The sequence below is a fragment of the Poecile atricapillus genome, chromosome 2 (assembly GCF_030490865.1).
Source record: "Poecile atricapillus isolate bPoeAtr1 chromosome 2, bPoeAtr1.hap1, whole genome shotgun sequence".
Classification (NCBI taxonomy): Eukaryota; Metazoa; Chordata; class Aves; order Passeriformes; family Paridae; genus Poecile; species Poecile atricapillus.
In genome coordinates, this window is record NC_081250.1 from 45,322,877 (window position 1) to 45,350,334 (window position 27,458).

Here is a 27,458-nt window from a genome sequence, read left to right on the forward strand (position 1 = left end):
TAATTTTCAAAGGCAAGAAACGCCTTCAATCTAATAGTTGCATCATTTTGTTTATAGGAAGAGTTTGGGTATATAATTTTAGATTGGAGAGAAATATCTTTCAAAGACTTTGCTTCACAAGGATCTTCATTCTGAAGAAATGAACAAAACATCTTGTTGGAAAATAGATCTTATATGCTGCAGTAGATAACTTCTAATAGTCTGTCTGCAGCTATTTATTCCTGATAATGTATTAGTTTTGCTACATTTATATAAAAAGCTGTTTTCAGCATGTTTAAAAAGTAATTCCAAGTTTCCACTGCTATTCAAAGCTGATCTAGTAAACTGTTTTCAGCCCAGTATTACTTATGAATGAGTTTACATTTTTAGCTTCTCTGAATCCCATTATACTCCATAAATCAGTCACCAATTTTTTTGATGATGGTCATGTAACGAGATGATTTATAGATCAAGTTCAATACACTCATGCTGAACCTTTCCCAGACTGCTGAGTATCTTGTGTTTGGTCACCATACTGAAGTAACTACCACTAGTAGTATAAGCAGAGATGTTTGTCTGAACATTAAAAAGAATTTTCCATTATATGGTAGAGCAAATCCTCAACTTTATGTCTTAATGATAGTGAATCTCAGAAACTAAAGTAAAAAGGGACATAATAGGGTTTAAAACAATAAAAATAATCTTAGAGTAGTGTGAAAATGTGACCACTATTAGTAGTCCATGGTAGCTTAAGCAGTTTGTCCCTAAGGAAGGACGTTTGGAGGAAGTGTAAAATGTCAGCGACAGCAGTCATAATATTCAATATCATACAAAGAAAGCATGCTAGGTGCTAAAAGCAGGGACAGTTATTAAAAAGAACAGATCTGCAATAAAGTTTGTAGTCAGATGATCATAACTCATTTGCACTTCATGAAAGAAAGATCAGCTTTCATGGCTGAAGTATCCTTATTCATCTTGTGGTCCACTGCTTTGACTTTTCATCAAATGTCAAGAGATTAATTAGATTTCAAATGTCTTTGTGTGTTGTATTCTTAAAGTCTGTTAAATACCACATATCCAAAAAATGACACTCATGAGACCAACATCTAACTTCAACCTTTCTCTTGAGGAAAAAAAAAACCCAAAAAGAAAAATAAAAGGAAAAAAAAAAGTCTTTTAAATACAGAGATCTTTACAAAGCAATACTTATTACTACCATAATGATGACTATGAATTCTGAGCTCTCTAGATAGGCCCCAAACGTTTCTAACTTACCTAAACTTTAGGAGAATATTCTTCTGCCTTTCACTTCCTCAGGGATAATTTGATTTCAGCTTCAGTCTCCAAAAGACATTTGCCCATGGTGCCTATAGCACACTTTTTAGGAACGGTTTGTAACTTCCTAGCCAGCTCTCTTGTTACATGATACATCACCAATGTTCATGAAATTAGGCAGTAGACTGCAGTAAGTTGACAACCCAGATATTCCTCCCTGCTGCACCCACCTATGCAGTAGTCTGAACTACAGTGCACACTGAGAAGGCATTGGTGTGTCATTACATGTGACAAACATTTTAGGGGTAAAATTGAGTTTTTGGAGTGGCTGGCTTCAAAGTTGTAGCATTTTCTTCCAAGGTGGGAGAATTTAGCTATCTCTTAAGATGGCAATCAAGAAGAGGAACATGGATTAGTCATACAGGAGTCTGCTTGCAAGGGAAAGGCAGTACTTATACAATTCTATAGAATACATTGCTTAAACTAATATGCTCTTTAGAAAAAGTAACAAAAAATAAAACCCACAGACTTCGTCTGTTAAGAAATAATGACACACATTCAGACTGGTTTTGAAGTCATTTGCTCATTCCTTACTAGCTTCTATTTTTTCCCAGGAGTCTCCTTCAGAAGTTTTACAGTTCTACAATATAAAAGTATTTGTTTAGTGACTGAAGATAGAAAAGGTGTTTTATAGCAGTGCTTTATATCTACTTACTGTAAAACTTAGTTCATATGCAATTTATTGTGATTCCGAATAGAGTGGCAGAGAGAGTAAGTCAGGGAAATCAATATGAGTGAGAACATGAACACATTTTTTCTGTATTTAGTCAATGTTTAGAAACAAAATGTTCTTAATTAAATCAATGTAAAATAATAAATAATTTTAAAATAAAAAAAAAATAAATGTATCATCTTGTCTGAGTAGTTCCAGATGTTGTTTCTGTATCAAATGGATGTGAGAGAGACAGTACACCTTGTGTACACCTCTGCCATACAGAGCCTTTCACAGCTCCTTTCACAGTACTGTAGAAGTTAGTTTAGCTCTTGAGCACAGAAGTGTGTCTATGAACATCTAAAAATAGTAGACCTGTGTTGTGTGTCTTGTGTTCATTTGAGTTACAGTTTATATGTGAAGTCAATGGTAGCTGAGCCTGAAGAAGTTTCTTCTGTGATGTTTCAAAGCTCAGAATGCTTTTTAGCAGTATTGACATATTTTTCTGACCCAAAATGCCAATCACTCAGGTGGAAGTGTGTAACACCACATAGGTAAACTTAGAAGCCTAGTATCATAAAAGATACGTGGGTATCATCAAAATAGCATAGTAGTAGTGAAGTCTTTGAGGAAAAAATAACCTGTGTCATCCTGTGATATTTATCAATGCAGCCATCTGAAAAGGATGAAAATAGAAATGGTAATTGGTTTGAGAAACTGTTATGGCATTCAAGTAGAACCAAGCCTCTTGTTGAGGATCATACCCATAGGGCACAAAATGTCACAGCATGCTTGCTAGAACATCAAAGGATAAAATAAGTGAATAAGGGCTCAACAGGTTGTTACATCTTGTCTCTCTAGTGTTGTACTGTAAAAGAGAACTGGTGTTTCTATGGCTGGAGTAGGTCCTGATGCTGTCTGTCCCTGTGGCTAACCAAGCAGATAATCTTGTAGTGTAGCTGGCTGCTTGAACTACGTAAGGTGTCTCATTTTAACACCTAATTGATAGAAAAGAACAGAATAATGACAAAAAATATTCAAAATCCTTTCATTCCATTGTATTCTAGTCTGAGAAGCTTTATGCAGACATCTGATTGTACAACTGATCTGCTTAGTTTAATGGTGGGATGTTAATTCAATAAATACAGCAATTTTGAAGCCTAGACTGTCTTTAAATTTCTAAGATGCCAACCACAATAGATATTTTCTATACCTATCCAATACCTAGACTAATTTAAGATTTAAGGTTTTGGCTGAGTGAGTACTCTGATTGATACTACTTGGAGGAAGAAACCTAAGCTGAAAAAGTAAAATTTTTTGTTAAAATGAAAGGCATGGATTTCCCATCAGGTTGAGGTTGTGGGTATCCAAAGGTTTCCTGAGGACAAACTCAGGACTGTCTTCAGTCTTCAAAGCATTAGCTCCTCTTCACCCACTTAGTCATGAAAATGGTATTTTTTTTAACTCCTCTCTAGAGACTGTGGTCTTTGCATTTACTCTAGGTGCCTCTTTTCCTGCAGTTTGATTCAAGAATTTTCATTTGACATTATGCTAGTATTCCCATGAACTGTAGTTTAAATAATATGTATTAGCACTAGTGATTTGGTCAGCATGAGGAAAAATGAACAACTAGGTAACCATGTACCTATCATATTAGTTACAGGTTAAATATTGACAATACAAACTATTTGTTACGCATAATAAATTAAATTTAATTATGATGATATCCCTGTGTATCTTGTCAGATGTAATTAGTGAGCTGAAAGGTCATTTTAGGAGATGAAGTAAAAAATGTAACTATGTATTTGAAAAGAGACACATTTTAAATACAGCTACTATATTACTACAACCTTAGGTTGTAGAGCTATCACATATGTTCTGTTCTAGCAGTTAGTTCAGTCTCAGTAGGAAAGCTATGTACCATGCCAATTTGAGGTAAGTGTAAAGTCACAGAAGTGCAAAGTACTATACACAAAATTAAACTACATCAATCATTCTGTCATAGGGAAAAGGCTTCTTCAAATGCACTTGTATGATCTTACTGTAAGAAGTTCAGTTCTGGTTTTGTCAGAACCAGATCTATCTAGTGGACAGATATATGAAATATGAGGTTTTTCACTGCTTTGAAGAATGGTTTGGGTTTTTTATTTGTTTTGTTTTAAATGTCTTCAATGGCTGTCATAGCTCCAATGCAACCAGATGTTTTTGTCTTAGTTATTTTCAGGAAAACTGTGTACTGAATAGATATGTTTAAACCATTTGTGGACAATTAAACTTGAAAATAATTTCCTCTTTAAAGCAGAAAGGGAATTACATCATAATAGAGAAATTGAAGTTATTTACATTTTTAAAGCCTTTTGAAATTCCCAATTTTTACACAAATACAAAGCAGCAGTCCATATTACTTAAGACTTTTCCTGTGATGTTCTTCCTCTTCCACTTATTTTTTTTTCTTTTTCAGACTTTTGCCTAAAATAACATTTAGATGTAGTCTTTTTAGGATGATATGCTCTTTTGCTATTCAGGATCTAGTTTTATAATATTGTTTAGCTTAGCTTTTCCAAATGCTTTAAGTTACCTTTTAATATGCATTTCATATTCAATAACTCATTTCTACAGTTAAATTTCTTGGGAAGTCTTTACATATGGATTTTCCACCATCTTAAAGCAGCATATATTCAGGTACATATTCATACAAGTTATTTAGACAAGTTAACACTCCTCAGCTGGTAGGTTTTTTCTGTGGCATTTGATCAATGCCTTGTAGATCTGATAGGGTAACTAATATTGTGTATAGTTGTACACATGATCATATATATTTTATAGCAATGTATCTGCATGTATTCAGTTCTTCTAATTCAGCTGATGGGGGAACCTGTTTTAGGTGCAGTTTAAACCTCCAGCTGAAGGACAGTGGTTATTTAAATTGCTGTGACAAAAATGTATATGTCTACCTGATGATGCTGTTTATTTTTTTAAGAAAATACATTTCATAAATGTAATCCAAACTTGTCTGTCCATGCTTTTAAAAAAAAAAAAAAATCTCAAAATATCTCAAAAGCTTAAGCTTTTTCCTAATTGAACCAAGATGGTATTTATGTAAGATGGGCTTATGAAGACAAATCTGTCAGCAAAGATATGTGTTGGAGGACATGTCATGGGTTTCCAATCTCAGCGTTAAGCAAGTCACTTTTACTTTTCTCTTAAAGAGGCCCTAACTTGATAAACATTGGGGAGTTTTGTTTTATAAATAGGGTTTAAATGTTTCCATAGATGTCTCTATGTTGTTAGAAGATACTGCACCAGCTAGTTGTTCCTTCGTTTTGGTCAAGGAAAACATTGTGTGTTTCCCTTTAAAATTTTCAGATTAATGGGAGAAGAAATAGAATATTTATGTAAAGTCTGAAGCTGTCTTCTGTCTTTTAAGAGAACAGAAAAATGGGAAGATTTTTTTTCCCCTCTACCACCCGCCTTTGAAAAAGATAAGGGAAAGAAACTTCTTGTTCACCTGCATCCATTCAGTTTCAACTTGTCTAGTCTTTCCTGAGGGCCATTCTTTCCTTACTTACCATATTTCAGGTTGCTTACTCAAAAGCCTCTAATCCCTATTCCACTGAGTCTTGGAAAAAATCCAGTAAAGTGTTGTTAATGGATTTATTTACACTTTTAAAAGATCATATTTCCTAGCTAACATGTCCATATTGTGACATAAAGTTTTTAGCCAATGATGCAGCCATGAAATACAACTTATTTCCCTGGATAATAGCAGAACTAATGCTACTATATGTATTATATAAAGATTGGAAAAACAGTAAAATTGTCCATGATGGCTGAACAGGTTTTCCAATACATATTTTTGTTGAATAAGCACAGAGAGATATCATATATCTTGATCCCATCATTCAACCCAGAATGACATGAATTGTGGGTTTATGCCATTATTTATCTCACTAGAATAAAAAAAGCTCAAACTGTTACTTACTATGTGTTTTCTTCAGAAATTACATTGAATGTTGTTAAGAGAGCATGTGGTTCAAACTGCAATACCAGAAGATCAATTTAGAGGTAGGATTTTGTCTATACTGTGAGGAAAAGTCATAAGCAAGATAAGGAAAAGGCAGATAGAATACCCAAACGAATAGATTATCAAGTAAGTTTACAGGTTTTGACAGAAGACATAAGGAAAACAGCATTGCCTACAGGATTTTGCTTGCTTAGGCAATGGGTCAGGCAGTCCCTGAGACCAAGTCTGTCCATTATGGTGTCAGTCTGGATGCAGAGAGACCCAGTTTGGGCTGAGTGCAAGAACTGACTGAGGGGCTCTGTTGCACCCTGAGAGAAAACCTGTGTTCATGTAAGGTATACTTGCAGTCCTGCACAATATGCAGTGCTACAGTAACACATCTGGAAAGCTTAAAATGACAACTCCTGGAAGTAACTTCCTAATTTGGTTCCCTGGATCTGGCTAGTGTGACATCCAGGATCCCAGGCTGAATTGTAGTCACTCTCCCAGTTCAGTGCAGTATTCTGGCAGGCCAAATAGTGCAAAATCTTTGAACTCTACGTGCCCTGAAATAGTTTGTCTTGAAAATTTAACTGTATATGCCTCTCATTTCTGGTGTTGACTTGCTGCAGCTTCTGTCAAGTTTCTTGCATAATTTGTTGACAGTCCAGTTCCAGAGAGTCCTCCAGCTTGCCCACAGGGCTGCATTGACTTGAGATAGATTCAGATTGACTAGGTCCAGGCTTCAGTTTTTCTAGCTTACTTCTAAAGTCCCTCTCCCTAAAAACAGTCTTCATTTTGGCTAGTCAGTTCTCTCTTTCTAAAAATGTCGATGAACAAAGGCAAAGAACAAGCTAGCTTGAACAGAGGAGAGTAAAAGTTTTGAGCACGTCTCATCTACTTACTGGTAGGAACTGCATATTGGTTCCATCTGGAAAAGTGTGCATTCCTGTAATGAAACATGTTGGACATCCCTACATCTGTTTGACATGCTATCTCTCTGAAGCAGAAGTCTTTCTTTGCATAAACTGTATTAAATGTGCCATGATACCACTATTCTGTAGGATGTCTATTACAGTCATGAATGCTAGATGGAAGCAGTGACCTGTGTTGAATTTGTTGCAGAGTATATGGTCTTAGAAAATGCTGTGTATATTACTTCATTGTTTCAAGCTACTGTTAAATTTTATCCTTTATCCTTAATGTTTGTCACTTCACTTGGGATAACATGGGGGGGAGGAGCAAAGGAGCATTAGTCCTTCACTGCAAATTCCCCTTTTCTCCCCACCCCCATTATCTTGTCAAGCTGAATTTCTTTGCCTGAACTGGCTTTCTAGAATCAGTGGTCTGGGAATAAGCAGGCTGAAAGAGAAATATAGATGTGTAGTGAGATGTAGGTGCGTAGTGGGACTGCCCAGGGAACATAAGAAGTGACACATGAAGCACAACCTGGGGCAGGATGGTGAAGGCTCCTTGATATGAAGCAAGTTCAGTAGACCTACTTACAGTAAACCTACTGTGACCATGTAAGTACATTAATGCCTAAAAAACACCAGTGTGCAAGACAGCAGGCATGGTAGAGCAAAAGGAAAAGGTACAGTCATGGATTAGCCATGGCTGGTGACTGACCACCACTCAGCCACTCAATTAGCTCTCCTCCAGTGAGGAGAGAGAATTGTAGGCATAAAAAAGAGGGAAAGAACTTGTGTGTTGACATATAAGTACTTTAATAATTAAAAATATAAGAAAAAATTTTAAAATTCTAAGGAAAAGGGAGAAAAAAACCCAAGCAAACAAACCAGAGAGAGAGAAAAATAAATGCAAGAAGAACAAGTGATGCAAATGAAAACAATTGCTTAACACCAACTAAATATTGCCCAGACAGTCTGGGAGCAGCATCCACCCTGCCAACCTCCCCTCAGTTCTGTTGCTGAACATGATGCCATATGGTGTGGAATATCCTACTGGTGAGCTGTGTGCCCTCACAACTTCTGTGCACTTCCAACCTGTTTATTAATGGGTGTGATGAGGAGTAGAAAAGCCCTCAACTCTATGTAAGTGCTGCTCAACAATAACCAAAACATCCTTGTTTTATCAACACTGTATTCAACACCAAAACCAAACCAGAGCCCCTGTGGACTAATATGAAGAAATTTAACTCTATCCACGCCAAAACCAGTACTAAACCAGTACTAAACCTGTGCTTGCATACGAAGTTTTTCCTGCTATTCTGTTGCACATCTTCACACATAAATCCTGGCTGTCTAAATCACCCTTTTCTGTGGCCATCTCTCTCACTGTAGTTTTATCATTGTTCTTAACTTCTTCTTTACTTGTGAAGAAATTGGTTGTCCTTGAACAAACCAGTGTTCAGATTCTCAGTTAAAGCATTGGATTAGCAGCAGGATTCAGATTGTTGCTGGGGAGGGCAGTATAGTTCAGTGGTTTTTTTTTACAACTTTGTGGTTTGGACCAAGACAGTCTAATAGGCCAAACCATTCTCTGTGATCTCCTTCCAGAGTTTATGCAGAAGTTTTGCCAGGAGTCTAAGTCAATCTGTTAACATATGGGCACAGGCTTCACTACTCCCAGCAACAGCTACCTGTATAAAAAAGGTAGAAGTTATCCACAACACAGTGCCATTAGACCCATGTTCCCATTGTATGGATCCTACTGAAATAGGGGAAGGAGGTATGGAGCACAGAAGTCAAGCACACACAGGCTTGCAGTTCTTTCAGAGCTATGACTGCTTCTTACAGTTCTTGCTGAGCCTCTTGATTAAGTAAGCTGAGCTCTAGTACCAGCTGACCTAACTCAATGTAGTCTTTTGAAGTCAAGATAATTGGGATCAGGTAGCTGTGCTGACAGAAAATGAGGGCCCTGTTGACCTAGGTTGTACTAATATCAAGTATTAGGTAGAGCATTTCTGGCACAGCTAGCATATAGCCTGTGACAGCATGATCACAGTGTGATGGGTTCCAGCTCCTAGCGGTAAGGTTGAAAATCATGGATAGGTCAGGGTAGAAAAAGCATACTATGCAAACAATACAAGACATATGTCTGAGCCAGTTAACAAGAAGGATAGCATAATCTGAAACGAATAGTCAATGGTTAGATTTTAGAGATTTAATCAGGTGTGTCATTATTGGTATGGTCATATGATAGCAAATAAAGGGGTCTGCTGGTCAAAGTTATCCCAACACTTATTTGGAAAACAGTTGATGTAACAGAGTATGCTTAAGGCAAATGTAATTTTGGGCTACAAAATATAATCTGGTCATAATGGCTAAACCAGATTTGCTATCATGTGACATCCTGACCTCTGTTTAAGCCCTTTGATCATTTAAGTACAAATACACAAAGGCCACCTTGGACAGTTGCAATTACTAGTTGTCTGCTTTAATTTCTGTTGTAAACATAATTGATGAATAACACAGGATGTTACAGGAAATGGTGGCATAGATTCAATTCGGTTGTAATAACCAGCAGCAAATTCCACTTAGTGGATACTCTAGCCTTTGCTCTTGTTCTTTTGTACAGTTATAACAATAGTAAAAGACTCACTTAAAAAACCAAGTACTTCTACTCTATGGTTTCATCTATGGCAGACAGATGTAAATAGACCAATAGGAATAAATATTTAATATATTTTCTTACGGAGCATGACTTTTAAGTAGAGAAATGTAGAGCTTTTACCCTTATCATTTGCTGAATATGTGTGGGAACAGTATTCAACCATGGTTTATTTCTGCAATTTAGAACTGAAAATTTCAGAGAATTTTCTGAAGCCAAGGTTCATTTGTCCTTATCAATCCCAGCCCAGGGCCTCTTGAAGGCCAAGCTAGAGCAATTAGTGCTGGTAATGTCATTCAAAGCTGTTGAGTGCTGTCAGCTTGTGACAACAGTTTAGGGCTGTATCTGCATTCTGAGGCTGTTCACATCTGGTCTGTATGGGTTTTGTTAAAAAGACAGCTCTCTAACTTTGAATGTGGTCTCTCAAGGATTTTGGTAGAAGGGAAAGTTGATGTCAAAGCAGAAGTGTGTTAAGATATTTCAAGGAGATAAACAGGGTTTAATCTTGTGTGACAGAAAGTCTATTATTAAAATAGAAATCTCTTTAGAAGAATTTCTAGTTCTAAATTAAGCCCAGGATATAAATTCTGCTGTATTTTATCACATGGTAATTGTTGCAGACATGATCTTTCAGAGCAGTAAGTCAAAAGTCTTTACTGAATCTTTATTGACTTCAAATCTTGCTGAATGCACAGCATTCCTAATTTTACACAAATAATAGATTTAATTTAGTGAAGAACTTTGCCTAGCTTTTGCCATTTATTTGAAGACCTCATGCAGTCTTTGTTTTTTCTAAAAAAAATATACACTATATATTAACTCGCAGTGTGCAAGCAGAAGTTCTTTCATGTAGCTATGCAACAACAACTGCTAATATCTCAAACAGGCTTTAAAGGAGGTTTTCAAGTCGGTTGTCTCTCAAGGAGTGTCCTATTGGATATTCTTGTTCCTCATGCAGATCATTAAAACCTGTTTGGAAAATCTTATAAGCATCATCTACCTTCTGTCTGACAAAACCAAGGGACCTTATTTTAGTTAACACCTTGTAAGAATGAAATAGGATGTATTGGGGTTTGACTTGAAGTACAGCATGCTGTAGAATTATTGTGCTCTATAAAATGAACCACAAGTTCTAATGTATCTCTGACATGTGTGGAGACATCTAACTGAAAACAGAGTTTGCTTACAGAGTTGCTACAGTTTGCTTAATAATAGCAATGATAGTCAATCCAAGCAACATGATTTTATCTCACTGCAATCTTGGTTTATTTAATTTTTAGTATTTTATGATGCAAGGTTGTGCTTGAAAATACTGCACAATTGACAAATTATAAAACTGTAGCAACAAAAATGCTTAAATCCACATGAAAAGAATGCAAGTTAGGTGTTTAATATATGCATGGTTGGTGACAGAAGTATTTTAAACATATACCCTGGGAAGCCACTGTATTATATCCACCTCTATTCCTCCCCAGCTTTTCCAACTAAAAGGGTCATTCAAGTGTGTGAAGCTGCTTCAGGCAAACTAGGGTGCCAGCAGTATGGTATCCAAACAAATCAAAATTGGCTGTTCACATAAGACACTCTTAATTTCTTGTCAACTCTGTGAATAGGTCTCCTGGATGTTCTTACAGTCCATAGTTATGTAGTACTCACTCACACAAAATTGTAGAAAAAAAATATACTAGTTCTGATATGACTAGAAAGCATTTGAATGTTCTTATAATTGTTTTCCGAGAGAAGTTACTTTCTGATCTTTCATTCCATCCCTGTTGAACAAGTTCATGTTCATGTTCAATGAACTGTACTCCTAGGAATGAGGACTCTCTTGGTAAGTCTTGACTAGAACAAAACCCCCCGTCTTCAGAACTTTGAGGCTATGTACCCATATGTGCTGTGAACTGTTTCAAACATCTTGGATGTCTTTTCTGAATTAATTATATAATGGTTGAGTCAATCTGACACAAAAAACTGAATTCAGTTGAAATTTTATCACAGATGGGAAACTTTTTCCTTTTTCTTATTTTATTTTTTCATGTTCAAAAGTAGCAACAAATCAGGAACTCTCAAGGTATCAGTGATAATACTTTCAGAAGTACTCATCCTCTGTGTATGGCATTCTAACCATGTCTTTTCACAGACAACAACCACAGTCTAGCCTAGCTGAACTAATTTGTTATATTCTATTATTTTTATTATTGACCAGTCAAGCATATTCAACAGTACATGATTTTATTATTTCTAAGTTGTTCAAGTTGCATTTTTACTATCCTTTATTGCAGCCAGATACTTTTTCTTATGAGGGAATCCACCTGGTTTTCTATCTTTTAGTTGGTTAATCTATACACTTGCTGGTCTTAATCAACTCCATGTTTGATCCATAGATTAAATTATGGAAAAAAGCTGATTTCTGGGTTGGTGGGATTCTCTTAGGTTCATAAGAGTTTGACTCCCTGGGGAGTCTCCAATTGTGCAATCTTTTTTCACAGGAGAAAATTGCTACCTCTAAACTGCCTTCTAACAATAACAGCTAAACACTGCCACTCCAGGAAAAAGTAGAGGTATGTCGTGCTTTGACTTGAAGCAGAAGCATATTGTTTCTTAGAATGTCAGGTCTTTATTTCTCTCAGGCAGTCACACTCAAAATAATACAGAATCTCCCAGTCTACCTTTGACCTAGCTGTAGTGAAGGTGATAACTGGCTTTTCTTCCCTGGTTGTCACAATCCTTTCCACATCCATTTTCTTGTGTGTGTGGGAAGGACTGCCTGCTTGGGCACCGTTGGTGAATGCCCTACATTCTTTGTTATAGAAAAAGCTGAGCCACTCTTCCCACGAAGTGAAGCTCTGAAGAGACTTGACCACTTCACTGTGACAAATTCAAATGAGATTTTTGTCCCTTAAACCTAGTAATTCTTTCTTCAGTCATAAAATGTCCAGTCATTCTACCAGTTCTAGGAACAGACTAGTCAGAATTCACAAAATGTTCTTCTTTAGACACTATTCATTTTTAAGATCAGAATACAAAATGATTTTCAGGGCAGCAGTCATGCAATTGATCTGCTCAACAGCCAAATCATTGTTTTTCCACTTGTTGTAACATTCACAACTCACAAAATTTTGAAAACATTGATGATCTAATTTTCTATCCTAGTTTATTCTTACCTCAGTATTAGTACTAACACAAGTAGTTCCTAAAACATAAATAGTAACAAATAAAGAACAGGAATAACACTAAAAGCAATGAGCCTTTTTTAAAAATGCCATTACCCTAGAGATACCTTTTCCTTTATGTCACCTATTTTCAGTTCTTCAGTACAGGAAAGCTTAAGTAGTAATGCTGTGATGCAAAGAATGCAAATTGAGTCCCAGATTTATGTTGGTAAATAAGATTTTATGAAGAATATTTATGTCATCGTGGAGTATCTTAAGTGTTCAGGTACTTTCACTTATTCCTGTGTGAAAGAATCTTTACAGTCCTGTGTTTCTTCTTAGCAATATTTTTTGAGTTTCAGCATTAAAATTTAAAAGATTATAAAATATGCTTTCTATTTAATCTGACAATATTGTTGGTCCACTCTGTAAGTAAAAGAAGGAAAAAAAAGTCTAATGCATGTACATTTGGTGATATCCCTGGGGAGTCAGTTGTGTAGGTGTGGTACTAATGGGAAAAATGGCTCTCCAGAGAGCAATGTGCAGAGAGGAACAAAGAGAAAGCTTTTTTGCTGGACTGAGGGTTTTGCTGCTGGCTGCTTGGCTGCACAGTAGCATTGTTCGGAGGAAGTGCACCTGCTCTAACATTTTCTTCAGCTTGAAGCAGACAGGTTTGTTGAATGCTGTAATTGCTGGTAGGCATGAAAGGATTGCCTAGAAGATTGCTTCCTAGACTGTCCTTTGATGTTTCGTATGATTTGGAAGTGAAGATTTCTTTTCCTTTATCCATCTTACTAATAGGTGAGAATAAAAAATCTCCTCTCAGCTTTCATTCCAGAAGGTATCATGGCATATTCAGTCCGATTAGCTGTATCATGGGCCAAAAGACTCCTTTTATCTTTTGAAAGGTGTGTAAAACACAAGCATAGTCATCACAGTCCACATTCATAAAACACTATTAGCTACATGTTCAGTTCATTGAAGGGGTCTCTGTTCTGCTCTGAATACTGGGCTTGTCAAGTGCTATAAATCCATGGCTAGAAATTTTGGATACAGTCCTTTCAAGACATATTATAAATCTTGGACCACAGTTAGAAAAGGTTCTTTGTTTAATTCCAGTTATGTTAATTTATAAATACAATAATTCTAATACAAAATGCAATTTTTGCCTTATTTTTCACAAAATTTGAAGCCAAGAACTGCAGTGAGGCTTGATAGTTTGCATGTCCTCCTTTTACAGATAAATATAAGGCATGACTAATGTTGTACTAAATTAATGCTATAACTAAAGCTACAAACAATACAGTGTGATATATTTTGTTTGCAGAAATATGCAAATTAATAGAGTAACTAAAAAATTCGGCAATAGGTTAAATCATAAGGTTTTATTTAACTCTCCTACTAGGAAATACCTAGCTGAAAGAAATTGTAATGCATTACTTTCATCCATGTAAACTGTCGCTAACAGCTTTCTCTTGAGAGGGTGGACTATTCCAATATACTTGGAAGCACCAGAATACTTGAATGTAGGTTGCTTGTCCAAGTAGAAGAACCTTCCTCAAGTGGATTTGGTTTGCATCTCCTCTATGCTACAGATTTTGTATTCAGATCCATCACTTGCAAAGTTCGGGAGTGCATGAAGTGTGTGCCTTTTCAATCAGAGCCTATTTCACTTTCCAATCAAGAGTTGGGAATTTATGCATAAGAAACCTATGTCTGTTATATATGACTCTGAAATATAGTGTCTGAAAGTTTTAAAGATACATATTGGTTTAGGCTTTATTTAGGGAATTAAATTGTTTTTCTTTAATCTGTTGTAAAATTTGAGAGAAAACCTTCAAGGTATCTTCTGGAACTTAGACATCCGTATGTGATTTTTATATTATGATTTACTGAATTATGAATTCAATTTCCTTTTTGTAAAATTGCATACTTTTTTTCCAAACTATCTGTTTTGCAATTCAATTTTTTGAATGCTGAAACATGTCAGTCTTGATCTTTATAGCTGCCTTTTGAGCAAACTGGTTACAGTGCCAGTGGTCAAGGCCATTAGACTGCTATGGAGTTTTGTCATGGTCACTGTAAATTACAACAGCTTCCCAAATTTCTCTTCTGAGCACAAAATGTGTGTACTTTGGCTTGTGGTGTAAGCAAGGAGTATATTTACATGTCTACAACTGTGGCCTCCAATTTTCATTTTGTTGTGACATGATGAAGTATTTTAAAGAGTATGTCTGGAACTTTATTTACTTGGCCAAGAGGTCAGTCTTTTGCTTTTATCTGTGTAACCAAATGTTTGTCAGGTTTCTGTATGAATCATGCAGTATGTTAGGTGCAGCAGTGTCTTATTCTAGTATCTTTATTATAAGTTTGGATGTGCTAAATATTCTAGAAGTATTTTAAGTAAAAAAAAATTTTTCCCCTCAAAATTTTCAAATTTGGCTTGCATATCTTTGTACATATAGGTCTGTGTGAGCGTGTATCTACCTAATTGAAATTCGTTAGTTCTGATGTTTTAGTTACCTAGGTAGACCTGAGTATATCAGATGTTTGGAGGCAAGAATGCTAATGCACATACCCTTAGGATGTAATCACTTCAAGACAATAAAAACTAGGTAATTACATTATTCATATCTCAATGGATGGGGAGAAGGTTGAGTGTTTGGTTCACCTCCTTATTCACCAAACAACAGAAATGAGTTCTGAGACTCTGAGACAGTCTGGTACAGCCAAGGGAATAAGCAAGTGTTTCTGTTCAAAGCTGAAAGCAAAAGGATTGCAGATCACATGGAGCCTGGTGTTTTGTTCACTACTAGTCATTCCCCTACTTAGTGTTGTAAGTGACTACCTCCTAAAAAATTCTTAATGATGATGCATGCAATGCAATGCCTGCTTATGAAAGTGGCCTTCTCAGCATTCATCTCCAAGTCACCGTCCTAAGGGTTATTTGTAAGCCATCTGGAAAGAATGGGATGACTCATTCATTTTGATGTGGCTGTTGGTTTTGTGGCCATATACAGGGAGAAACAATGTGTACTTGGTCATATCCCTGCAGGCAATTTTTCAGACTTCACTTTGATAGGGACCAAGTCTTACTGGACTGTTTCTTTATTCTGATTTATTCTGTTGAAAATAGTCACAGACTAACCACAAGTTTTGTATTGGGTAGACATGCAATTATGTCTGTCTTTTTTCTTCTTGGTGGGTATTGGTGACATCACTTAAATGTGTGACTGTCAGATGTATGCTATCTGATTTTTGTATGAGGTGCTCAGAACTGCAGCAGAAATTTCACTCTAAAAAAGAAGGAAATTAAATGTGTGAGATTAGAATTTTTTCATTTTGAGAGCTTTTTTTATTTAGACAAAACTCCAGGAAATTCAAAGCTTGTCCTGAGCTGTCATCCATCAATAAACTGTTGTGAAAGAATAATGCTAGTAATCATAAAACCACAGAAAATGTGAGATGTAAGCGAAGTCTTAATGTTCCAGAACCATAACTGTATTCTAAATGAAATGAATTTAAATTCCTGAGGAAAGTATTAACAGTGAGGAATAGGAGAAGAAAATATTTTGTAGGAAGTTTAATTAATTAATGGAGTATATTTCAAAGCTAAAATAGTTCAAATCCCCAAAGGTTTCACTGTCCTCAGAAGCTGAATGGTGTAAGCACGTAATATGTTCTAAGTGTCTCATATTGTGTGTTGATGTTTGTAGAAATATATACAACAACTTACTTCCTTGAAATCAGTGAAATACTTAAGTCATTTTTTGACAGTCATTAGGACTAGAAGCTAATAAACTGATCCACTGCAGTGTTACTACATATGTGCAGCCAAGTGACTGCATAACAAATTGCAAGTTTAAAAGATGGTTTGCAAAGATATTATGGTTTTGTTGAGAAACAAAGTGTTTCTTACCTTATGAAAATCTGAAATAGATTAAGATCAAATATAATGAACTCAGCCACTTTGTATTTGAAAGTAAGAAAGATTCTGAATTGAATCAATATTGCCTTGAATTGGATTATATTTTTCTGCTATGTCAATTGATTTGCGGTTAGGTAAGCTACAGGGGCTGATGTTACTGAATTCTAAAGGAGCTTAAAGAAACCCCTTCAAAACAAGAAGATATTTTCAGGAAAGTTTTTACTACCATGAGTAAAACAAATATTAACATTTTAATATAGTATGGACTATTTCATTTATAATGCTTTTCTGAATATATTTTTTGTTAAGCGTGGCACTATTTGATTCTATAGGTAAGGTTCTAATTGACAGGACAGTTAAGAAACTTTTGGCTCAGCCAAGCTCTAGGTTCCACCTTGAATGTCACTTTGTAGCACTCTCGATAAGGGGTGTTGTGAAAGAGACTTGTGAGCATGCTGAAGAAAAGTTTAGGATTAAAAATAGGTTTTAATTTAATGAATCTATGCAATTAGCAAATTTGATTGTATCAGTTTAACTCTCTTCATTACCTGGTCCAAACAGAACAGGAGAGGAGGTAATTATAGTAATGGAGAAAAAGAGGAAATGTAATAAATATTTATAAAGTATGTAAAATTTGTTTTTATCATAATCTATTATTTTTATCCAGGTCACCTTCTACACTGTTCTTTTTCTGATATCCTGTTTATTTTTTCTCTGTTTTTTTTCTCTCACTTTCTATATAGGACTGGTTCATCACGTCTGTAATCTCTTAATAAAAGCTATGGCCCTGTTCTTGGAGGCAGATGATAAAAGGAGCACCAAGACAGCAAATGTGCTGCTCCTGTCCTTACTTGACATTTTACAATGCATGTTGATGTATACAGCAAACATTGTGCGCCAGACCCTGCAGGTATGGGATTTATTCATGAGGACTTTACTCTCTTAAACAATTTTTTAGATAACTTCCTATTATCCTTAATAACAAGACTCCCACTATTCTGATTTTATGGAACTTTTAGTATGGTGAAAACTCAGTTTGTCTTCCAAGTTTCTGTTTGAACTATTGCAAGTCATGGCATTGGTGGGACTTCCTCCTCCAAAAAAGACATCCTGCTCCTTAAAAATGGAGCACAAAAAGATACAATTCAAAGAAATTTCACATACCCTCTATGAAGGAAAAGCATTTATAATTTTTTAGATGTGATGTACATCTATCAAATACTGCTTTTCTTTTTAGATGATCTGCCAAATTTTTAAGTTAAAAATGGAATTGACAAGTCAAGTGGAATTGACTTGTGTGTTTGCGCTGCAAACAACATGTACTCTTCATGTTAGTTTTTTTATGTTCTTGGGATTATTCACTGAAGAAAAGATATCTGTTAGGTGAAATATATCTAAAAGATGGAGATTTGAAAGATTGCAGATAGGTTGTAATATCTTTCAGGACATGGCTTCTTTAGTCCCCAGAGGCCCTCCTCTGTGGGTTGGTTGTTTTTTTGTTTTCGGTCTGTCTTTTTCGGTTTGCAGGGTTTTGTGGTGGCAGGATTGGTTTTTTTGTATTTTGTGGGGAGTGTTTTCTTAAGTAGGTTTAATATAAGAGGTTGGTGTTGAAAATTGAGCCTTTTTCTTTTTTCACATTGATTTACACAAGCATCTATGTTATGAACCAATTGCACTGTGAGGTTTTATGTTTGGTTTACATGTGTGATAGTACAATACCTTGTCTTAAGTTCTCTATTAGCAGGTTCTGTAATGATATTTTCATCTTAGAATTACTTCATAGATCAAATTTTGTAGGCTAATTTCTTACTGTCGTATTTTTTTGGCATCACTCTGTGTAATCACAGAGAGCTGAATTCTGTACTTACACTCCATAAAGAAGTGGTGAGGCAAATTATTCTAGAGGATACATGAGAAGAGAGAATCTTGCACATGGATTGGTAATACTGAATTGACGTTTTTTATTTAGATTTAAAATTAAATCTCTTAGTTCGAAGCCAAATTCTGTTCTGGCTTTATTTGAATACAACAGTTGATTGATGCACTGAAACTCCAGCTCTAATTTTGTTTATCTCTTGTCAAAGTAAAGAGATAAACTTTGCTTTGCTCTTGAAGGCTAATGAGTGACAAGGAGCAGCTGGAAAACTGAGTTTTGAAGCATAGGTCTATTCTGTGCCCATATAATATTAACTTTACAATGGTCTTACTTGTCTTGGCTTATGGGCTTGACAATACTCATCACAGGACCCTTGAGAGTTCTGCATCAGTACATATACCCTGTTGAATGGTGGCCATCAGTTATTGGCTACATAGTATTCCACTATTCACGTGTTACTAAATGCATCACTAATATTATTCTTGAACTAGTTTTAATGAGATGTTTTGAATAAGATACCATCTAAATCAGAACTTGTAAAACAGAATCAAATCTCCTATTATCTATTTCTGAAGCTTAAGTTGTCTTTTACAGATGGTAGTACCTTCACTTGAACCCTTTTTATTTAACTATTTTATGTGTAAAGTGATAACCTTATCCAGCTGCATAGGCAATACATGTCACTTTTCCATTGCACTTAAGTGCTTCATGCTAGGTTCAGGAGAAGAATTTGCTCTTTGTGGTCCAAATACTTTCAGATTATTTTGCATGTCTGTTTTGGAGAAGTTTTATCATATGTCCCAGAAGTGATCCATATTAGCTGAAAAGAATTTGCAATTTCAATTTGATTTATGGACTCAATTTTGTGACTCTGGCACAGGTTGCCCAGAGAGGCTGTGTTCAAAGCTAGGTTGGATAAGACCATGAACAACCCAGTGAGATGTGTCCCTGCCTGGGGCAAGGTGTGTGTGTGACTAGGTGATCCTTAAGATCCATTCCAACTCCTTACATTCTGTGATTATGTGATTCTAGAACTTAATGTAGGTTTAACAATGGTATCATGTGTATCCTTCGTATACACATATAGTTTCTTTAGTGCTAGTGTTCATTCTCTTTGCAAAGACACTAATAAAGTTAAAGAACGTAGTCAAAGATTCTTGATGAAAGGTGTCTGTCCTCTCATCCATTACTAACAAGAAAAAGCTGTTTTAAATTTTGCTGAAGTTAAGGTGGCTTACTTCCCTTTCTTTATTAATGGAAACATTCAATTTTTTGTCTTCTCTGCACTTTTTGTCCTTCTTGAACTTCAGCATTCCAGGTCATTGTTGTGAGTCTCAGAGACAGAATACCAATGTGACTTATTGCCTGGAGAAACAGCTCTTCAGTTCTTTTTTATTTAGAAATTCTGTCCAGAAGAAAGGCATTATCCTTTCAACTCATAAGTATCAGCAGTGGAGTTTGAGCAGGAGTGGCACTTGTTTCAGGAAATTTGCTCCTCTGTTCACTTAACCAAATGAAAACCTCCAAGTATTACACTTGGACAGTGATTTTTAGGATTGAGCTACAAATGGAACACAACACAAAATATTTTAAAATAAATTCTTTAGACAAAATGTTTACTTTTTTTTCTCTAGCAGATTGACAGTATAGGGTCATGGTCCAAAGCTGGTTCAAGGTAATGACGTAAAATGAAAAATCCTGCAAGCCAACCTTTCAGGAGCCCTGGGGCAGAGATTGGTCATAAGTAGCACTGTCTAGGATAGTAGTATATTTTGATCATGGGGGCATGACAGTGGTATTACAAGTAGTAACTGATCTTATTACTAGAAGATGTTATTATTCCTATTTCAGAAATAGTTTAAATTATAATATATTGTGAATATTTCAGGATAAGGCAGACAGGCAAAATTGGACAATATTGCTGAGGATCCTAAATTTTCAGTCACCTTGATTATCTTGGTTTGAGGTATCTTTTGCAGATACATTTTATTGCATTTTGCTGAGGAAATGTCATGCAGGTCAGTATATTCAGCCTGTTCAGAATGGCACAACAGCAGGGGCCCCTTTGCTTTGTGCTTATTGCCACAGAGGAAGCATAACTGCTCATTGGGAGCCCAGGAATACTTAACTAGAAAAGAGTGCATAAATCTTCAAACTTCATTCACACTTCAACCACTTAATGGACCTAATTTGTTCCTCAGAACAATCACCAAGGTTGCTTTTGATTTCTTTCCTCTCTTGTTAAGGCACAGAAATCTGGTGCAGGAGGGGACACGCAGGCTGCTGAAGACCTTCTGCTTATCAATAAACCCCTGACGGACCTGATTAGTCGACTTATTCAACTGGTGAGAGTTTGGTTGTTTGTAACCTTATGGAATATTGCTGAAGTTGGAATTATGCAACTGAATTGGATATATTAGAGCTCTGTTTACTGGTTTTTAATTGTTTATGAGCTCCTCTAACACTTTGTAAGAAGTTACATGTCACAGTGACTTGCAGGTTACCAGTGATGTCAGAGTAAGTCTGATTGTTCAGAACATAGAAGTGGGATGAGGGGCAGACTGCAGGTTCTCAGTTTGGATACATATGTATAGCCAACATTTAGTCCTTCACAATGGACTAATCACCACTGCATAGGGAAAGGATGGCATTCAAAATTTGAAGCTAATAGTACTGCTTCCTTTAGAAAAGTCAGTAAATGCAAAATTAGTTTGTAGCAAGTGATGCATTTTAATATTATTTTCTGGGGTTTGAGCCTTCTGAGTTTTCTCAAGGGCTTTGTTTTATTTCAACATGATCCTGAGGGATTTATGAGTGGGAGTGGTCCCTGGTGATCTGTAAACATCTTTGAAGTGTGTCTGCAGTCCTTTCCAGGGCTTACTAGATGTCACAGCACTGCATTGAAATCTCAGCAGAGTGCTGCATTGTGACCCTAATGCATCCCATCAGCTCAACCTCTGTCATACAGAGATCTATATTTACTCTGTGTGTAATGGTTTGTAGTAGAGCAATGCTTGTTCAGCTGGACAGTGCTTTTAGAGGCTGCATCTGCCTTTTAGTCAACATAAATCCATTAAAATGGTATGTGAGAATTTCAGTGTATCACAGTGTCCTTTCCAGGTTATTTCACTTAGAGGTGTTTCAGATTCACTGTGTTCTCTTCCAGACCCCTTTTTTTCCATTTAAATAGAGGATTCCAGGCTATTTTGTGGTATCAGCACTGAGATCCTTCTACTATCTTTAGCACTGTCTGTCATCTATTTTAGGGAAATGTGTGATTCCTTTTATTATTACTTTTTGGCATTATATGTGGTGCTAAGTCTTCCTTTGATGAATTTATTTAAACCAGCTATTGATAAAGGCTTTTTGGAAATGTTCTCTGAATGACCTAAAACAAAGTGACTGAATTTCAACTGTTTAATTTTTCACCTTTATAGATTATTTTAAATATTTTTATTGATTTTTTAAATCACTATATTTGATAAATAGTATGACATGAAGAGATGTAAATGTTCCTTTAAAATGTAACTAGTCATAAATTTAAATGATATTAACTTTTTAAAGAACAGAAAATTAGAGGCAAAGCTTTAACTCAGCCCATACCACCTGGAAGTCTTTTATAAGTTTTTAATTAAAGGATAGGATAATTGTATAGTTAGCATGTACTGATTAGATTGTGACTTGCCCCTGTATTTCAGGAGCATGGCTGTAAATTACCAGTAGGTTTTTGCTTTGTTCTCTATTTCTGCAGATTCTGGTTTGTTTAAAATGCTTATTCTAAATCTTCTCATTTTAACATACATGTAAAAGATAAAGACCCTCAGTGCCACTTCTTTACATGGATAGATAGACAGACAGACAGATACATACATACATACATATGTATTGTTTTGTTTTGTTTTGTTTTCAGTTTTGTAAAGATTCTGTAAGTGAGGGATTTTCTCGTGTTTGGATCTGTGAAAGTTACTTCAGCTAGGTTTGTTAAATTTGATTTTTCAAATTTTTTTTTCCCACTGCTGTATTAAACATTTCCTGTTAAGCTTGGAAGAGTCTGAGCAATGGAAGAATAATTTTAGTACTTAGGAGGCACTTGTTTAAAATGCTTTATACTCTAATCTCTTTAAACAGAAGTAGATTCTTTGTGACGTCCAGAGCATGTCTCAAGATGTATGCGCTCCCTACCCCTCAAAATGCCTCAGGCCTACCTAAACTGAAATTCTGTGAAGCTGCCAGTGGTTGTTCTCTGTATTCATTGGACTGAGTGGCTACATAACCCCTTATTTCTGTTTTGAGGCATTCAGTTCTTCATGAACATTATTTTCTGGAGATAATGGAGGTCTTAAATTTTGAACTAATTATTACTTTAAAATATTGAGTTAAAATTATTTTCTCTGCTTTGCTATTTCTGCCTATCTTAGCATATTTATAGTTTCTTAGAGTCACTTACAAAGTTTCCTAGTCACATTGTTTCCTAGTGTCCTGGTTCCTAGTTTTCTAGTCACATTGAGTAATTGCTTTTCTTCATTGAAATGTATATCCCTCAAGTTGATTATTATTCCATGTCTCATTTACTTGTCTTTATTTTGCTCAAGTTCTACGTGTTTTTCTCTCTCAATAATCCCTCAACAAAATCAATGTGAGTTAAACTTCAAATTGTCGAAAACTTTGAATCAATTTTCCCTTCTGTAGTTGTGATTTAGCCTGTCACTAAAGGCATAACAAAGCAAGTTTCAGAAACCTAGATTGCATTTAGATGAAACTTCAGAGATTTAACAATGCTAAAGGAGAAATAATTACAAACAAATAGAAATGCTGCAAATATGGAGAATTCAGTAGTTAATCCCAAGATCATTATGACCATAATTGATCAACAAGAGGAAAAAAATTGAGCATTTAGTCTTCTCCTTGGCAGTTTTGTGTTTAAAAGTTAATTACACTTACCTTTGTTGCATAGTTTCTTTGCTTAACATAAATGTAATTTGAATATTATTCTGAAACCTGCAGCAACTGTAGAACATACAAAACACCTTCTAATTTTGATGTACCCATTATACTGAAAAAAAAATTACCTTTGAAATCACTTCATTGTGGATTTTCACAGTTTCAGAAACTATGACAGTAGCTATAAAAAGGAACTTGGTTTTGTGTAGGTCCTAGATTCAGTTCCTAGGTGTAGATCTTCCAGTCATTTCTGGAGTCTACTAGACTGTCAGAAGAGAACTTTTCTTGACTTCTGGTGGCAGATTTCCTCATTATATTATTATTGGGAATATTTGCACCTGATTACTTTGCTCCGTATGTTACTGTTGAAAGTCCAGTTAGACGTGTCCAAACGTGAAGAGGATAATTATGAAGCCTCAGCCCACATGGATGAATGGGATGGTCTTCTCTAGGTATCTTTTGTCTCTATATTGCACTGTCTCTAAGGCTGTGCCCAGACTTCGTTTTCAGAGTACATGAAGTTATTTGAAAATGAATAATGAAAATGACTGCAGAAGAATGATAACTGTAGAATTTTATTTCTTTCTCTAGGAATACAGACTGCTCTGTGGTCAGAGTGGAGAGACATCTGTTTATATCCTATATTTGAAGTATTCTCTTATACAGAGCTATCCTGAAAGCCAAAAATCTCCAAACAAACACACCAGAGGAAAGAAGAAAATGTTGTTACATGCACAGAATTTTAGAACGGGGATTTAGTTTCTCAACAATTATCCTAGATTAAAATGAAGTGAATATATATATATTTTTTCCCTTAAGTAGGAGAATGGCCTTAAGTAAAAATATAATATTTTATTTTTTAATTTAAAACTGTACATATTTATTAAGAATAGCATAGTAAAGCTAGCAGATTAATAGTGGTGTTTTGCTTTTACATTTTGTACATTTTCAAAATCATCTTCCCTATAGATCCCTGTCGTGTTTCCTTTACATCCTGTTCTGTAATCACATTAGTGATCTAATGAATATCTTTTACCATAATAAACTCTCTATGTGTATAACCTCATTAATGCACCGAAATAGTGTCCCCTCTGGGTAATCCAGGCAGTTTCATTGTAGCTCTAAAATTAGATGCTGTAACAATTCCAACGGTGTGAAAACTGCCACTTCAGCTCAAATGATCACACGTTTCTTGCAGTGGTTTGCAATTCATGAACACGCTGCAACTCAGTCTAAAATGATGGAAATTTTGCGAACAGACTGCAGAAATATAGATGGGCAACAACAGGGAACTTCCTGCTCTTCACCACATTAACTCTAAAATACACAAAGCAGGTTCTATCTAGAAAGGAAAAGAAAATGGAATTTTGTGTTATAAACTTGTTTACAGGAAGTTATAACATGGCCATAAAAATTAAGCAAAGGGTAATACACTGCTTTCATTGCACAGAAGTCTTGTCATGAGGTATTGTTTTAAAATAAGTGAAAAATAAATTTACAGTTTGCAGTTAGAGAATGACAGAATTTTGACCTCAGCTCTCCGGTAATTTATTTTAAGGTGCTTGGTTGTCTTCAAGCTATGCACTGGCCAAGAACATTAACAGCTGCAAGGAGAAGTACTGCTAACTTTTCTACCTTGCTGAAGGGCTGAATCCATAATCACCTCTAAGACTGATAAAGGAAAAGGAAACTTCACGTAATTATGAAATACTAAGGGGCAGATACTCTTTCAAAGTGTTAGAATTAGTTTGTTCATGGGTTTCTACTCTCCTGAAAGAACAAAAACTATAAATACATTTCAAGCCAATGTGCTTCATACCAAATTGAATTGTTCTGATTAGTAAAATAATCAGAATGCTGTTCTATCTAATTAAGAGATGAACCATCCATCTATATTCATTGTTGAGCAACATGATTATGTTTTTCCTGTGTTTATTAAACATGCGATATTATTTACATGAAAGCTGAATTTTCATTCTTGGTTTTCAGTATTTACAGATATTTATTATATTTTCAGCCATTGATTTTGTTTTATACAGCTAATGTTCTTGAGATCCCCTACTCTTTATAACCAGTACTAACACTCACTGGCAGCCAGTGCTAAATTTTAGGTTACCAGCTTACAACTTTTGACATCTAAATCACTACTTGTCAGAAGTGAAATGGCAAAATGGTGAGAGTTACAGAGAAAAATGCTGATGTGGACATACTTAAATAGGAACATTGCTGAGAGTTCTTCTTCCATCTTAATTATTGATGACTTAGACTGTAGGCCAATGATTCTCATTCCCTTCAGAGTAAATATGGCCTTTCCTATTCCAAGCTTGTTTTTCTCTTCATACGAGACCTTGTCCTGCTATTGTTTTGCCCTGAGTTTTCCCAGGGTAACAGCAACTTGCTCCCCAATGTTTAGTTAACACTGAAGCTCAAAGGGACTCTGGGGAAGAATAGCCCGAAGTACAACAGGGAATGGAAAGACTTCATTGACATTAGTGATTGAGTAATGTGATGTCATAACCAGCAGATATTGGGAACTTGGGAATGATATTTGGAACATGGTCACTGAAAGCCTGTGAAGAACAAAACTATATAGGATGCCAAGACAGACTGGATGGAAAGTTTCCTTTCACTAGATTGAAAGGGTTTTTCTTTCTCTTGTTGAGAAACAAACAACAACAAAGATAAAAGGTTGGTCATGCCAGGAGGAGAATCAAGGCCCAAGCAAGGCCACTGGCCCAAGCACAGCTCCTCATCACCTGGGGCAAAGTGTTCTACAGCCTCACTAACTGGTGTTCTTGCTGTAATCAGCCTCCCTTGGGTATAACACTAACCAGCTGGACTTGTTTAGTTGCTTCCTTGACAGTCATGGTGCTGGGAGGAACCGCTGAGGTTTGTGGTGCTCTATGGATTTCTTCACACACATTTGTTGTAGGAGCAGTCCTCTATGGCGACTGACACCTTTCCACTCCTCTGATGTTTAGTGAATATCTTGGAAAAAAAACCTTGGGTTCAGTCTCACTTCCAAGTGTGACTGTTGTGATACTGACTAAACATGGGATTTTTGTGCCTGTGGAGCCCCAGGGAATTAGCCTCCACTGCAATACGCAGGCAAGGATATATCTGACCAAAATTTACACTTGATTTTTCATTTATTACCTTTGTTTAGCCAACAAACATTTGAAAATTGAATATAATCCTTGTACTGTGGTCTTCTTCAGAGGGTGATTGATGTAGCTGCCTACACTGATCTAGTAACAAATTAACTTGGAATGCTGCTTTTATAAGGTGTGAGAGATACACATTAAAGTAGTTGTCCTTCCTTTCTCTAATCACATTTTATTTCAATGAAGGAAATAAAAGTTGTCTCAAAGCCCCAAGTGAAATCAGCAGATTTTTTTTTCAATTTGTTAAGGATTAAAGATATAAATGGAAATATAAAGCTTGTTACTATTTTAGCTTTTCCTGCTTTTTAGCTTTGCTAATTGCATTGATGATGTTATTAGAGATGTCTGGATGATGGAAAGGAAATAATCAAGTAAGTGGCATTAGATTGGAAATGAAGAAAAAACATATAGCAAAACGGAGGAAGAAATAGCTGTTGTGGACCTGTCACTTGCATTGTATTAGGTCAAATAGAATGTGATATGTCTTGGGGCTATATATTCAGAGATTACATCTCTGTTCAGTCTGTTTTAAACAGCAGCTCTATGAAGCTAGTAGAAAACAGGATTGTATTTGCATGCAGATCCCTTGGGAATTGCTGCTTGAATATTTGATAAATGTATGTCTGATGATGTGCTCATATTGCTTTAAAGTAACTGTATGGGTTTTCCTCAAAATGAAAAATATTAGGAATTCCATACTGCATATTAAATAAGTCATCATTATTGAAATGATTTGGCATATTGCATAAGTGGTTGGACAAATTACAGAATTATTTTCCTTTTATTTTCTGTGAGGATAATCTGTTTAGATACTGTACTTCCATCTGGCTTCTTTGGTGTAAGTAATACTTTTGG

General features: G+C 35.7%; 1 protein-coding gene across 1 annotated transcript in view; it reads left to right on the plus strand.

Moving 5' to 3' along the window:
- Positions 1-27,458, plus strand: part of ULK4 (unc-51 like kinase 4) — a 213,386-nt gene that overhangs the window by 130,636 nt on the left and 55,292 nt on the right. Inside the window, exons 34-35 of the mRNA XM_058833617.1 lie at positions 17,366-17,532; positions 20,745-20,843. Of these exons, the coding sequence (XP_058689600.1) occupies positions 17,366-17,532; positions 20,745-20,843 (266 nt within the window). The remainder of the gene's footprint in view (positions 1-17,365; positions 17,533-20,744; positions 20,844-27,458) is intronic.